We start from the raw sequence: 15,800 nt of genomic DNA, 5'->3' as shown, positions 1-15,800 counted from the left end.
CTTATGGAAGAGCATAAATAGAAGCGTTTGGACGTCTGCAAACACAATTTGGATGAATACTCGAAGGAAAATCAAAGCTTATTTTTAAAATTGTTACTGGTGATGGCATGTATTCATCAGTATGAGCCTGAGAGTAAATGGCAGAGTGTGGAATGGAAACATCCTTAGTCGCCGACCAAGGAAAATTTCAGAAGTTAACAATCAGCTGTTAAATTGATGCTCACAGTTTTCTGGGATTCTCAAGGAACACCATCAGGAAAAAGGTTCAACATCTACAGTGCTCATTACAGTGAGCACTGAAGAGCTGAAGGCTACACTTCAGATTAAACACAGGACTACTATCCAAGGGCATTGTGATCTTGCATGACAGTGTACATCCACACACCTCCGCCCATGATGCTGACACTGCAAAAACTTCGTTATGAGGTGTAAAGCACCCTTCCTATAATCCTGATCTTGCTCCACGGATTTTCACCTGTGTGGTCCTCTGAGCGCAGCCTTTCAAGGTTGAAGGTTCGCTCTGATGAAGAAATGAAGACAGCGGTGCATTCGTGGCTCTCACAGCTAAGCCTAAAACATTTTTAAATAACGGAATACGAAAGTTTGTTGACAAAGTATATTGAAAAGCAAGATTATGTCAAAAAATTGATGTAATTTTGTCTTTTCTAAAAATTGATTAAAATTAATTCTACAGCCAGAGTGCAGATATTTTTTGACTCACTCCATACTCATGTATGTAGGTATGTATGTATCTATCTACCTACCTCTCTTTCTGTCTAGTGGGATATTGGTGGTTCAACAGTAGAATTTTCTCCTTTCATTTAGGAAGCCTGAGTTTGATTCATGCTCAGTGGACTTCATGTATAGCCACGGCTCATGTCAATTGAGGCTTACATATTACTATGATGCTGACCCGGTTTCAGCAGAGCTTCCAGACTATGATGGTGTAGGAAGAAAGGCCTGGTGATCCTCTTCCAAAAGATTAGCCAGTGGATACCCTATAGACCCTATAGATCACAGTGTTTTGATCCATAGCTGATCATGGTATAAACACGCTTAGGACATGTTCTATTTTTCCTCTATTCTACCGTTGTTAATTATTCACATCTAATGTTTGCCATCTTTTCCTGTAGTGGACAACTTTTCACAGCGAGAGATTGAGGAGTTTCTCAGTGAAGCAGCATGCATGAAAGACTTCTGCCACCCAAACGTCATCAGACTTCTAGGTACTTCGGAGAAATACTGAATTGGGTTGCCAAAAGGGCTCAGCTAATCGAGTCTGTGCCAAAGAGGGGTTAGGGAATCTATGATGTAGATAAATTTACCCTTTATGCAACCCCATAATTTTTGTATTCATTGGGATGTTCACCCAGAAGATTTATCCTTATGGTAACATTTCCTCAAAGTGTTAGTAAAAATGGGTTTGCGTTCCTTGGAACAGGTGGGGGCAACAATCCAAATCCGGCTTTGTAACTCTGTTAGCTAAAAATACAAAAGATCAGATATAGTGTGGATGCTGTTTAGGTGACACTGTTTCAAGAGGGAAAGGCAACACTGAAAAATACATGTGTATGTTGCTCAATGTCCATTTGGGGCAACATCCAAAGACATATGCATGTGTGATGTGCGTTAACTCATATGTAGCCACATCAAATCTCATGTATCATGCATCTCTTGAGTGTTGTAGTGTTATCTCTCTGTTTCATTTTGTTTAGTAAATATCACTATGAAGTGCATCATGCCTCCCAACTGCAGCAAACCGAGTGCTAGCGATAACAGCAACCAGAGGCAAAGTAAATCTTCACAGGAGTAAAAAGCCTCATCTTTCTCCTGCAGAGCAGCTGCTGGGTTTGGACTGCTGACCTCAGTTTGTGGTTAGCAGTCCAGTGTTTATCCTACACCACCACTTGGGTTCCTTCAAGAGGCAGAGGAGAAGTATGGATTTGAAAGTGAAACAAAATCTTATTAGCTAACACCCACATGGAACATCAGTGATGTCTGTTGCACACAATGTAGGCATGTCTACTTACCTACATACCAAGTATGTAACATGGTATTCACACAAAATACAAATCACATGATTTCCCACTCCACAGAACGTTTTATGGACATTAAGCGATATGTACCTGTGATTGCATTTTCAGTTGGCCTTTTTTTTACTGTCCTGGGACTTGATACTTGGTAAATTCTTTGGTGATCTTTCCATCTTTTTATATGATTGAGAACTAATGTTTGGGTACAACAGTATATCAAAGAAACTACTGTCCTTCATTTGCAGCTATTGACTTTAACCGATTTATGAGAACAAATGCACTTGGTAATTTCACCACAATGTACAAGAACTTGGCAAGCCTAGAATCAGGTTGTTGTTCCAACTCATAGCAACCCTGTACAGTGTTCCGAGGAGCGGCTGGTGATCTTGAACTGCTTACCTTGAGATTCAAGCTGACATTTTGGCCCAGCACATCCCATAATAAATGGCATTACCACTTTTCCTGACTATAGCTGTTGAAATGTAGAGATGTGGATTTTTACCAATAGGTCCTCTAAGTGTTGGATTACAACAGACTTTTTCATATGGTGATGTATTTAACTATCACATGCAACCAGTTTGTCCTTGAATCCTAATGCAGTTACCCCTATGACTTAAATTCAGTATAACAGATAATCATAGGTTTTTAGATGACTAAACTAAAGATGGAATTTTTTGAGAACTCTCATACACTGTTCTGGTGGGGGAGGGGGACAAGCATGAAGACCTTTGTCTGTTTCATATTTTAGGACACAGTGTGTGAGTTCTAAGCATTTATTATTGTAACCTGCTGTGTTCTTTTAACTTTCAGGTGTCTGTATAGAAATGAGCGCTCAACGCATCCCAAAGCCAATGGTTATTTTGCCCTTTATGAAGTATGGGGATCTACATACCTACTTACTTTATTCTCGACTTGATACAGGACCAAAGGTAATAGTCTAGTTGTGTTGTTTCTGTGTGACTGACAGGGGACCCGACCACCATAGTGTCTAGCCTTAAAAATCAAGGAGAGGAGAGGGAACATTGGCTTTTAATCAGTGCTCACAGCGCACCGTGGGATTACAACATAACCTCCGTCTTCAAAATAGCTCATAGATACTTTTTTTTTTCCATGTGCAAAGCTTGTATTGATGATAGTTTGTTTACAGGGTAGATCATCAGTTTTGCACTCAATAAATTGTATTTTCTTTCATTGCAACAATTACAATCCCCTCCATACACCACTGGTTAACAATATTTGCCTCTATTCCCTCTTTTTTTTTTTTAATGTACACACAGAAAATATATAATCATTTAAAGGACCAAAGGGCACATGTTACAAGCCTACCTGTCTCTTTCTATGAGTCTAGAGTTCTCAGCTGCTCTTTCTCTCCATGCTATCACCTTTGCCTCCGTCTCTGGTGTTACTGCTTCTCTGGATAGGGTCCCCCACTCCCTGCATGCTCTTCTCCTTTGATGGTCCTAGAGTCCTCTGTTCCTGGAGTGTAAGATTAACTACTCCCCCTTTTTGTTTCACATCTTCTACCTTTACAGTTGTGACGATCACAATTAGTCATAACAACAATTACTATTGAATTACTATTAAAGGATCCTATCCCCATCTCCTTTCACCAGAGCCATCTAGACAAGATGAGAACTATTCAGCGGGGATTCTACCCTACCCCGCACTCTGAAACTTAGCACACTCTTGAAAATTTGCAAACCAGCTACTTCGTGCCTTTATAGCCACCACCACCACCACCACCCCACCATCCCCGCCCATTTCTGTTAGCTAGTGTATAAGCATGGACATCTCTAAAGAACAGAATTTACTTTCTCATAGGCCTGGACGCTAGAACTCTAAATTCCAGGCACTACCTCTAGGACGTATTGCGTTAGGCAAATCTGCTGCATAAGACCTTTTCAAAGTGTTGAAGAACAAAGATGTCAGCTTGAGGACTAAGGTGCGCCTGACCCAAACCATGGTATTTTCAATAACCTAATGTGCATGTGAAAGCTGGACAGTGAATAAGGAAGACCGTAGAAGAATTAATGCTTTTGAGTTATGGTGTTGGAGGAGAATATTGAAGGTGCCATGGGCTGCTAAAAGGACCAATAGATCCATTTTGGAAGAAGTGCAGCCAGAGTGCTCCTTGGAGGCCAGGATGGCCAAAATTCATGTCTCATATTTCAGACATATTGTCAGGAGGGACCAGTTGCTGGAGAAGCATATCATGTGTGGTAAGGTGGAGGGTCAGAGAGAAAAAGGAAGACTCCCAACGAGATATATTGGCCAAGTGGCAGCATCGATAGACTCAAGCGTGGCAACAGTAGTGAGGTTGGCCAAGGATCGGGCAGTGTTTCGTTCTGCTGTGCAGAAAGTCGCTATGAGTCGGTATCGACTCGATGGCACCTAACAACAACAACAACCTCTAGGGGGACGTTCTCTTTCTCCTTCAGCTCTGGTTGCTGCTGGCAATCGCTGACATTCCTAAACATAAAGATTTCTCTTCCTCTGTCTTTACTTCACTTCTCCCCCTCTGTGTGGCTGTGTCTTTTCTACTCCTTTTATAATAAAGTTCCACTGAGATGGGGTTAGGGTTAGGACCCACCAGACTCTGGTATGACCTTATTAACATGTTTTAAAAAGTCCTGTTTCCAAAAAGGATCATAATTCCAGGCACTAGGGTTAAGATTTCAACATAACTTTTAGAAAGACCCAACTTCCTGTGTTGACTGATTTAGTCACTATGTCTTTTTGAAGCCTTGGTAATTTTGTACGTAGCTGTGGAAAAGGCTACCTTAATTCTTTCTAATAAATTATTTGTTGTTGTTATGTGCTTTTGAGTCACTCCTGACTAATAGCAACACTGTATATGAATTCCAAGGAGTAGCTGGTGGGTTTGCACCACTGACGTTGCAGTTAGCAGTCCAGTGGTCATCTGATCTGCTCTCTTCAGGATCAGTTTTCACTATTGTTTTGAAGATTTATAAAATTGGGTTTAAGACTCCAAGTTGATGGGGATATTGCATTCCTCATTTCCTGTTCTTCCTTCCTACCTGTAACTAGAAAGGTCCTCTTCTTGCCATGGTTCCTGAGTGGTGGGAGTCTGTGAGCAGACCCATGGACTGTAGATATGAGGCACGAATTGTGTTTTAACTGTATAGCTGGCTGAACCACCACCCTTTCTGTCTCTCAACTGCCTGTCAGTGGAGCCAGCAGTGTCTTGCAAGGTTCTTTTAGGCCAGAAAGTCTCAGGCACACTTGGCTGGGGTGGTGGGGCTGGCCTCTGTCAGTCGTCATTCTTCATCAAGGCGGAAGTCATTGCAGACCAACACTGCCCTGAATTGGCACTGTAAACAGCAGGGAGGAACTACACCAGTAAACCTCCGTCTCAGTGTTACCTCTTCTCCACCGGCCAATACTACCATCAATAACAGGGCTCTCCGATGATTCAAATTAGAATTCCAGCTGCTTTCACCAATTTAATGATGGCTTCTGGGATGAATTTTTGTTAATTTCACTTTATGGTCTGACATGTTCACAGGAGGCAATGTAGAAAAATTAGTTCTCAAGAGTACTGAAGACCCATGCCCACTGGCTCTGTAAACAAGCCCTAAAGGGGAAAGGTCCTTGTGGGTGACCAATGTGGAAAGTTCTGCAGGCTTCCCTACTCCCTGGGGACCTAAGGTCAGCCTGGGCATTTTCCCAAGGAAAAGAAATGCCAAGGGGCTCGCTCACAAATTCTTAAACTCAGCTGAAGAAGTTTACTGATTCAGTCAGCCAGTCAACAGGGGCCACATCTGAGTTGTGCTGAGCTTTGGGGACACAGGACAGAACACTACAGATCCAGTTCCCACCTGCTGACCTCAACTGCTGGTGAGGTGCTGGTGGTGGGAGACAGGCAACCACTTCCACACTGTAAAAGTGGAGAGGTGGTTTGCTGTGGGTAAAAGGTGCATAGCATCCCAAGAAGCCAGCTGGCCAGGGCCAGAGCAGAAAGCCAGGCACGGGCACGGGCATTCTTGTGGCACTGCCACAGCTGGAGAACCAACCTCCATGTGATCATGATGGTGCCGCAGGAAATTCTCTGTTTCAGTCAACTGAGAAATATCTGCCTTTGTGGACAGATAGCAGGACACTTAAGATCGCACTTGTTGGTCCACACACTAAGTCCACTTATGAGCAATTAGTGAGGAAGACACAGGTTCACTAGTCCACTCACTGGAGATCTTGGTTTGAAACAAGCGGGGCCACGTGCCTCCTGCAGCTGTGTGGGACCTGCACACAATCAGAGTGAGCTTTCTTTTTTGAGACCCCTCTTTGGGGCTTGTTTGGTATGAAACCACCCCATGATGTGAGATATGATTCCTTTCCCAAAGATAGGCTGCTGTGAGTACCAGAGGGCTTCCAAAAGTTTGTGGTGCGATAGATTAAAAAGATAATGTAATTTCTTTCCCACGAACTTTTTGAAGTCCTCTCATCCATTTCCACGAGAAACAAATTGACTCCACCTTTTTTCTATTGTGAGCCCCTCCATCCTCAGAACTGGAAGATGTGTTAGGAACTGGAGTACAGGGAAGGTAAGATTTGTTTGTTGATTTGTTTTAACTGAGCCTCTCTTGGGACAGCAACCTCACAGAAATAGCTTTCGGTCACATTCTCCAAGAAAATTGCAATTGTTCTGGGGAAAAAGTAGCATAAAGGATTAAGTACCTGAGACTCATTACAGCTTTTGTGAACAACAATGGACTTTGATATTTCTTGGCACCCAGATTCTCTCTTAGAAATCTAGGAAAGTAGAGTCCAGGAAACCAAGAAAACCAGTTTCTATCAAGTCATTTCCAACTCATGACCCCGTGTGAGTCCCAGGAGAACTCAGCTCCTTAGGGATCTCAGCAGGTGGTGTGTCAGAAGTGGATTGGCAGGCCTTTCTTCTGAGGTGCTTCTGGAGACCTTCCAGTTAGCAGCCTTGCACATTAACCCCAGGAAACCAAGTGCCCCACACTTAAAACAATAACATAAAGGAGCCATGTACTCCATATAACAATCAACCATATGAAAGAAACCAAGGGGATAGCATTTGCCTAGGGACAGAATTCAGAAGGCAAGAAAAAAAAGAGATAGGAAATGGGAGGAAGTAGGAAAAATGCAGTTACGTTGCAATTAATGTCATGAAACAAAAAATGTATGAACTGTTGAATGGAAAACTTATTTGCTCTGCAAATTTTAACCCAAATCACAATCAAAAGTTTAAATAATAATTTTTTTTAAATGAGGCATATGGCTTTCATGTCCGATTTGTTTACTTTTTTAAAAAGATAATTAATGTATTCTATATCCACAGTATGTGACTGACATATGTCTTAGTTAGACAAAATAAATCATTACAAACTCAATGTCTTCATAAGTACCCTTTTGGAAAATGTTGCACGGAGAACAAGCCATAACAAACCGAGTGCCCTGGAGATTGCATGCCAGGAGTGGACCCGTTCATGGTTGCCAGGAACTTGTGGTAAACCCATTTCTTTAGGGGTGTGACAGCAGTAAAACATCCAGTTACTGAACAGAGGTTTTAATTCCTTCATCATTTCCATCACCATGGAGTTGGACAGTTTTGAGAATATAATCGATACCACCAGCAGGTCTTCTAACACAGCAGTGTAGTTTGATTTTTATACCAAGAAAACACTAGACTACGGAAACCCACTAAGAGGCCCTAGAAAAACAAAAATGATCATTATTTCTGAATACTTGTGCTTCTTTGATCCAGTGATGGGGCAAAGACTATCCTAAAACATTTCAAAGTGAAATGATAACAGATGTGGTGGCATAATTGGAAATAGCTCCTGTGCCCACTGATTGTGTAAATTATTATATATTCCTGAGTGATTTTGTGTACCTCTCTCTCTCCATCCTAACCCGCCTCCCCCCAAAAAAAGAAAAAGAGAGGAAACTGAAGCAAATACTACTGCATAATGATCCACGGAGGAGATTGTAATCATTGCAACGAAACAATGGTATAAAGCAAATGATCAGCCAAGTAAACTCTCACTCAATTCACGATAAAAACTTTAAAACAAAGAGAAAGAAAATAGCTCCTACTAGGGTTTTTTGCCTCCAGAACTTTAAGGCTGCTCCTGTCCCTTACATGTCCATGTTCTGTTCCATTGTCCACTCAGATGGATACATTTGACTTCATGTGAAAAAGTGAAAAATCCAGAGTGTTATTCATTATAAATACTTTTAAAGATGGGGAGAAAAGAATATGATGTTTGCCAAGAAGTATTAGGCTTGGGTTTTTGTTGTTTTTTTACATTTCCTTTTTTTATCTTCTGAACTTGCTGTTGTTAGTTGCCATTGGGTCGATTATGACTCACAGTGACCTCCTGTGTAAGAGGATGAAACTGACAGGTCCTGGGCCATTTGCATGACTATTGGTATGTTTGAGCCCATTGTTGGAGGCTGTTGTATGAAGCCATCTCATGGCTGTTGTATGAAGTGATCTCCTGTTGTATGAATGTTCCTTCCTGGTAGTGTGTGCTGCTGTTGTTCTGTGCCAGCGGGTCAATTTCCAATCTTCTTGTTGTTAAGTTCTGTTGAATCGGTTCTGGCACATAGCAACCCTGTATAGGGTTTCCAAGGAGCAGCCAGTGAGCTTGACTCGCCGGTCTTGCAATCCAGCACATTAACCCACAGCACCACACCAGAATCCCACAGGACACAGTTGGACTGCTCCGTAGGGTTCATGACTGTAGTATTTATGGGAACAGATCGCCTGGTCTTTTCTCCCAGGGAGCTGCTGGTGGGTTCGAAGAGCTGACCTTTTAGTTAGCAGTCAAGCACTTAAAAATCTCCACCAGAGTTCCTATTTGTGACTCCAAACCAGAGCAAACCTTCCTTTGAGTTTATTCCAACACATTGCAAGCCTATATAGGATTCAGTAGAACTGCTCTTGAGTGTTTCCATGGCTGTAAATCTTTACACGAGCAGACAGTCTTATCTTTCTCTCACAGAGCAACTGGTGGGTTTGAATCACTGACCCTGTGGTAAAGTGTTGTCGAATCAATCCCAACTCAGAGCAACCCGGTATAGGGTTTCTAAGGAGCCACTGGTGGCTTGAAGTTAGCAGTCCAGTGCTTATCCTATAACACCACACCAAGACCCCTTATATGTGATTTTGCTATTGTTAGTGCTGTTGAGTCACTTCTGACTCATAGCGACCCTCATGGGGTTTCCAAGGATTGCCAACCTTGAGGTTCAAATCAACCTTGCATTCCAGTGCTACACCAGGCCAGTTCATTAGTGATATGGAAAATAAAAGGTGGTTTTCTTGTTTCTCGCCTTTAAGACATAAAAGCACCATCTCCTCTTCAGATGTAAATAACTTGCCAGTGTTCTTTTTTTTTTTTTTTAAAGAAGTCTTTCTTTTTGTTCCCTCTACCCCAGCACATTCCTCTGCAAACACTGTTGAAGTTCATGGTGGACATTGCCCTAGGAATGGAGTATCTGAGTAACAGGAATTTCCTGCACAGAGACTTAGCTGCTCGGAACTGCATGTAAGATCCTGACCCAGCCTACACAGGTTGGACCTTGCAGTGTTTGACTTTTACAGCAGGTGGAGGAGGGTGGAAGATGGACTACTGCTGGTAAAATATGGTGGAGAACTCTCTTTGGGAGAGCCCGGTAGAGCTCGCTCTGGAGATGGGATTTCCACAGTCTGATGCTTTAGTTTCCAGGGTTTCACTTGTACAACTCCGATTGGCCTGGGAAACTTTCTCCTATTTTCACACCATCCCTGGATTCAGAGTGCTGAGTGTGATCTTTCCCTTCGGCATCAGATTGCTTGGGATCCAGAAACAGGGAGGAATCAGCTCTTTACATGAAGACAGTAATGAAGACTATAAAAGTTTGGCTCCTGAGTTGTCGCTGATGCTTCCTTGTGAAGAAATCACGCCTTCTGAAACTTTATTTTCCCAGCAGAGAGCCAAGGGGTTACTAACATAATGACATTAGTATTATTAATAGTTTGTAGTGAAGAAAATGAGGATAAATTAAGGTCCCATGCTCTCCCCATTTCTTCAGCCTAATCTGACAAAGCCATTGTCTACTGTAAATCTTCAAAAGCAATAGGTATTTCTTGTTTTTAAGCTTGATATTGCAAGAGGAGGGAGTGCTTTTCAAATGTGTTATTGTTCTTGGTTTTCCTTGGTTGATCTGTATCACCTTTCAACCAGGAGGGAGAATCCTAAAAACCTTTTTCCCCTAGTATTTCCTTCAGGTTTTTCTAGATAGAGTGACCAGTATCCAGTATGCCCGGCATTGAGATTTTCCAGAACACAAAACTTTTCAGTGTTGAAACTGAGTCAGTGTTGGGCACACAGGGCCACATGAGTCACCATACCTCAAGGCCACTGCATATCTTCTTGTGACCACTTCTCATGAATGCCCCCATCGGCAGCATCTAAAGATGCAAGAGATACCAGGCCTGTCTCTGATGTTGCTGAGGACATGAACTCTCTCCATAGGTTGCGAGATGACATGACTGTCTGTGTTGCGGACTTTGGCCTCTCCAAGAAGATCTACAGTGGTGATTACTACCGCCAAGGCCGAATTGCCAAGATGCCTGTGAAATGGATAGCCATAGAGAGTCTTGCAGATCGAGTCTACACAAGTAAAAGTGACGTGGTATGTATACATTTTAATTCAGGACCCCACATTAAATTTAAAAGATAGGACTTGGACTTACAATAAGACGGCATATTAGATAGACCTTTTGCACAAAGACACCAGCAAATGAAACAGATACAGGTGATAATCCTGGAACCCCGAACTTTAGAGGAAAGGCTGAGCCATAACCCTAATACTAAACCAAGTCCTAGCCCTAGTCCTAGTCTTAACTATAAATATAATCCTTACACCTATGGTGGTGGTAGTTATGTGCCGTGGAGTCGATCCAACTCATAGCAACACTATATAAGGTTTCCAAGGTTGTAAATTTTGTAGGATCAGAAAGCCTCATCTTTTTCCCATGGAATAGTTGGTGGATTCGAACTGCTGACCATTAGCAGTCCAGCTCATAGCCCAGGGCTCTTCCTTACTCTTATACCTCTTATCCCTGTCCCCAATAAATTATATAAGTTGATGTCCCAGGATATTTTATTCCTTAATAAGCTGGGGAGTATGCTCAGACTGCTCTCTTACTTGTGGCTGAGAAACCAAACCAAACCACTTGCCTTGATCAAGTTGATTGTGACTCTTGGCATCCCCGTGAATTTCATAGGATTTTCAGTGGCTGGTGTTTCAAGAAGCAGGTTACCAGGCCTTTCTCCTGAGGTATCTCGGAGTGGACCTTTCAGTTAGCAACCAAGTGCATTAATCATTTGCACCACACAATTCAAGTTGTTGTTGTTGTTGATGATGAGTGTCCTCAAGTCCAAACCCACTGCCATCAAATCATTTCCAACTCCTAGTAACCCTATAAGCAGAGTGGAACTGCTCCTTGGGGTTTCTAAGACGATAAATCTTTATGGAAGCCAACTGCCACATCTTTCTCCCACAACGTGGATGGTGAGTTTGAACTATCAGCCTTTCAGTTAGCAGTCAAAAAGCTTAACCACTGCACCACCAGGGCTCCTAGATTCTGGTAAATCATCTTGACATTCAGAAGATCTACGCTTTGCATGGGACCTTAATTTATCCCCATTTTCTTTACTACAATATGGTGACCTGTTATCTGCAGTGAGATATTTCAGAATAACATTAAATTCAATTACTTTATCCACTGGTTCTTTGGAATCATGGTGTGCTGTATAATTTTATCCTCAACCAGAGATTGGGAGTAGAAAACCTTTCAGAGCATTCGAGTAGATCGTTAACCAGAGTATTATGTAAGATGCAGCTATGTTTTGCCTTTGTCACATTTTCTGGAACAGCTTTAGTGAAAATGGGGAACTCTGTAAGAATGGTGTGGTGGGGGTGTCTGTCCACTTCTAGTCTCACAAAGAGGAAGGAGAATCCAAATCAGCAGCTGATTCCCATTCTGACACAGACATCCCGCCTACAGCACTTTGTTCTTGTCTGCTGAATGGGATCATTCACTGCAGTAGCCACACAGAACTCACAGACAACACTCACAATCGATGCAGTTTGTTTCCGAGATAACAGGTTACAATTCAGCATCAGAAATGACTAGGATGTTTGATCATAACAGCTTCTTGCTCTCTGCTGCTGGACTCTCTGCTCAGGGCTTCATGGACAAATGTCACAAAGCTCCTTAGCTCAACTGATAGGTGCTCAGAACCTCCCTACTCCACCAGTAAGCTTTGGTCCCAAAGAGTTCAGCTCTATAGTGCCATGGGACAGCAAGCCTAACTTTACCAAGTGTCCGGATATATACCCCATTCTGCCAGCAAGTCTCCTGCCTAAAGCAGTGTTACATGCTCTAGCCCCCTGGGTCAGCGAGCCTATTGCTCTGTCTCCAACCAGTCACCTGGTTGGTTTTGCTGCTGCTGGTTCTTTGCCACACTTGCTGCCCCTTTTCTCTGTCTTGCACCATGTCCTGTGTTACAACTCTCTGTCTCCTGGATCTAGGAAGTTCTCAATGCAGGGACCCCAGGTCAAAAAGATGGGCTCTGCTCCCACTTTATTTTCCTTTGAGGTAGTGAGGTCCCTCCCACAGCCCCATCTGCCTCTGGGATGGCTCATTTTAAGCCTGCAGGTCTTTAGAGTAATGGACTACGTAATCTTTCTTCCACACAGCAGCTGATGGGTTTGAATCGCTGGCCTTTTAGTTAGCAGCTCAGTGCGTAATTCATTGATCCTAGCAGGACAGCAAAACTGATGAATAACCTCCTTAGTGTTCCATACACCTTATATGCATGGTCTCTCAAGGATACCATGCACCTTATTTGCATTATTGACAAGTTGTCCAGTCACTTGGTGGGCCAAAAGCACCTTATTTGCATGGTCCCACCTAAACATTTGAACCGCAAGGTCAGCAGTTCAAGCTCACCAGCTGTTCCTCAGAAATCCTATATGGCACTTGACAACAAGAACATAATCATTTGGTGAGAGTTACAAGACCGTGGAAAGAAAGGTCAAATAAAAGCAATCCATCACATCACAAACTGTGACGCTCCAACCATATGCCATTGCAGTGTTGGGAGAGCAGCATGTCTCAGGTATAATTGTCAGCTGTGTGTACAATCCATGGGACCTTAAGGAGAAGACCTTGCCCAATGAAAACAGTCAGTTCAGCCTTTCTGGAAAGACTTGCATCCTAACTTTTTGTTGCTTTGTTTTCAGTGGGCATTTGGCGTTACCATGTGGGAAATCATGACGCGGGGGATGACTCCCTACCCCGGAGTCCAGAACCATGAAATCTATGACTATCTTATCCATGGTCACCGGCTGAAGCAGCCAGAAGACTGCCTGGATGAATTGTGAGTGAGCGTCTCAGTGTCCCTGAGCACTCGGCAGGGTCATGCAGGTGCTTTACCAAGATCTGGGAGACACAGTCAAGGGGTGGAACGGGGAGACCTGCTGGCTAACAGAGGTTAGCTAGGCAGGTGGGTACAGAAGGTGATTCATAAAGACATCATAGGCCATGACCTTTTCTGGTGTAGAGTGGCCCTGCTGTGGCTTATTCATCCTGTCCTCCCTACCTCAGCAGTGATGGGGAGGTACTGTGAAGACAAGGCCATGGACCACATTGAAGTTCTCTAAGTCCCCCTAAGAAATATATCCTATAAATATCTAGACATTACTTTAGACTATGTCAAGGACTTGAGTGTTTCAACTTCCCTCTTTTGGTACAGTTACTCTTCTCTTTTCAAACAGCATGTCAAACAAACTTATCACAGAAATATCCTAAAACAGGAAATTGAGAAATGTAAGCCAGTGAGTGACTTTGAGATCAGAATTGCTTGGGAAACATTCTGATCATGCGATTCCTTGGCCCTGTGTGAGAAGGTTATGATTCTGTTGATAAAAAGTAGGCCCAGAAATTTGCATTTTTAAACCTTGTCCATGAGACAGGCATGAGAGCCACCAGTTCCAGCCCATAGGAGGACAGTGCAGGTCCCGTCCCAACAGGCTCTTCTCTCGATGACAGAGCAGTTGGGGGGAATACCAGGGCTTTGGGGCCATGAGGCCAACCTCTGCCTCCTAACGGCTTTGTGCATGAAGTATAGCTGTAGATTCTTCAGGGTTCTTGTGAGACTTAAAGAAGAAAGGGTCTGAGGAATGCTCAGCCTGTACACGCCACAGGCAAATCTGCATTCACACACAGGTGCTGATTATGAATAACATCATTTTGCATCAATCCCCCCAAACACCTTTGTAAAAATTTCTTGTAGAGCGGTGTCTTAGGCTGAGTTCTCCAAAAGAACAAAAGAATAAAACTAGTGAAATGTGTATATATATGTTGTTAAGTGCTGCTGAGTGGGTTTCCACTCACAGTGACCCTATATAGGGTTTCCAAGGAGCAGCTGGTGGATTTGAACCACCAACCTAGTAGTTGTTGTTGTTAAGTGCCATCAAGTCGGTTCCGACCCATAGCGACCCTGTACAGGGTTTCCGAGGGTGTAAATCCTTACGGGAGTAGAAAGCCTCATCTTTCTTACACGGAGCGGCTGGTAGTTTCGAACCGCTGACCATAAGGTTCGCAGCCCGATTCATAACCACTACACTACCAGAGCTCCTTATCTAGTGGTTAGCAGCCCAGTATCGATCCTACAGCACCACACCAGGACTCCACACATACATATAGAGAGATTTTTTTAACCTTTTATCGTGACTTGAGTGGCAGTTTACAGAGCAAAATCGTTTTTCATTCAATACCCCATACACTTCTTACTTCGTGACATTGATTGCAATACCCACAATGCAACAGCACTCTTCCCACTACCTCCCCAATTCACTGTTTCCACTCCTGCTTTCCTATCCTTTCCTGCTTCCTGAGGTTTATTGCAGAGCAGATGCTGCCCTTTTGATTTCCTATAGCTGATTGTTCTACGCAGTGAGTACCTTCCTGGTATGGTTGTTCACCCTGAAGGGACTGTCTATTCTTTGACTGAAAGCTGAGACCTGGGGGTGAGTTTACTTCCAGACCTGAAGAATGATGCCAGGCTAGCTCTTTCTGCCTCTAGTTTGGTGATTTGGTCCTGGTGTGACCCTAGGGTAAGCACTGGACCCCAACGTTGGCAGTTCAGACTCAGCAGTTGCTCCTGAGAAACCCTACACGGGTCGCTATGAGTCGGAATCGACTTGTCAGCACTTAACAACAACAACAATGCATGGTGTGGAGTCCTGGTGTAGCACTGTTGCATAAATACTCGATAGCAAGGTCTGTTTGAACCTCAAGGTCAGCGGTTCAAACTTATAGGCCAATGCTCAGAAACTCTATACAGGGTTGGTATGAGTCAGCTGACTCAAAAGCACTTAACACTGCATGGTGTGGCACTGTAGAATCAGCACTGGTTCACATCTAACAGGAACATTTTAGGACCTTGGCCACACCTGAGTGCTTAGTGCAGGTGAGCATCTGCAGGAACCCCCCCACTAGGGCTCAGATTCCCACACACAGGTGAGAGGGGCCTCGAGTTCTTTTACACACAGGCCTCCCGGGTCCCTTCTAAGCCAAACAGAAAGCAACCGTTTTGATGAGAGACTTCTCTGCAAGGTGGTGGTAGCAGTAGTTGTCATTGTCATTTAATATTAAACGCAAATAACAACAAAAATCGGACCCTAAAGACCTAAAAAAACCTGGGTATTTTTTTTTTTTTT

At 43.3% G+C, this 15,800-nt stretch overlaps 1 protein-coding gene across 1 annotated transcript in view; it reads left to right on the top strand.

Annotated features, from left to right (window-relative positions):
* MERTK (c-mer proto-oncogene tyrosine kinase) overlaps window positions 1-15,800 on the top strand; it is a 120,760-nt gene that overhangs the window by 94,314 nt on the left and 10,646 nt on the right. Inside the window, exons 13-17 of the mRNA XM_006876450.1 lie at window positions 1,134-1,226; window positions 2,844-2,962; window positions 9,462-9,571; window positions 10,541-10,700; window positions 13,320-13,456. Coding sequence (XP_006876512.1) covers window positions 1,134-1,226; window positions 2,844-2,962; window positions 9,462-9,571; window positions 10,541-10,700; window positions 13,320-13,456 — 619 coding nt within the window. The remainder of the gene's footprint in view (window positions 1-1,133; window positions 1,227-2,843; window positions 2,963-9,461; window positions 9,572-10,540; window positions 10,701-13,319; window positions 13,457-15,800) is intronic.

Source organism: Chrysochloris asiatica, unplaced genomic scaffold, assembly GCF_000296735.1.
Source record: "Chrysochloris asiatica unplaced genomic scaffold, ChrAsi1.0 scaffold00380, whole genome shotgun sequence".
NCBI lineage: Eukaryota > Metazoa > Chordata > Mammalia > Afrosoricida > Chrysochloridae > Chrysochloris > Chrysochloris asiatica.
This window is presented reverse-complemented; position numbering and strand designations above follow the sequence as displayed.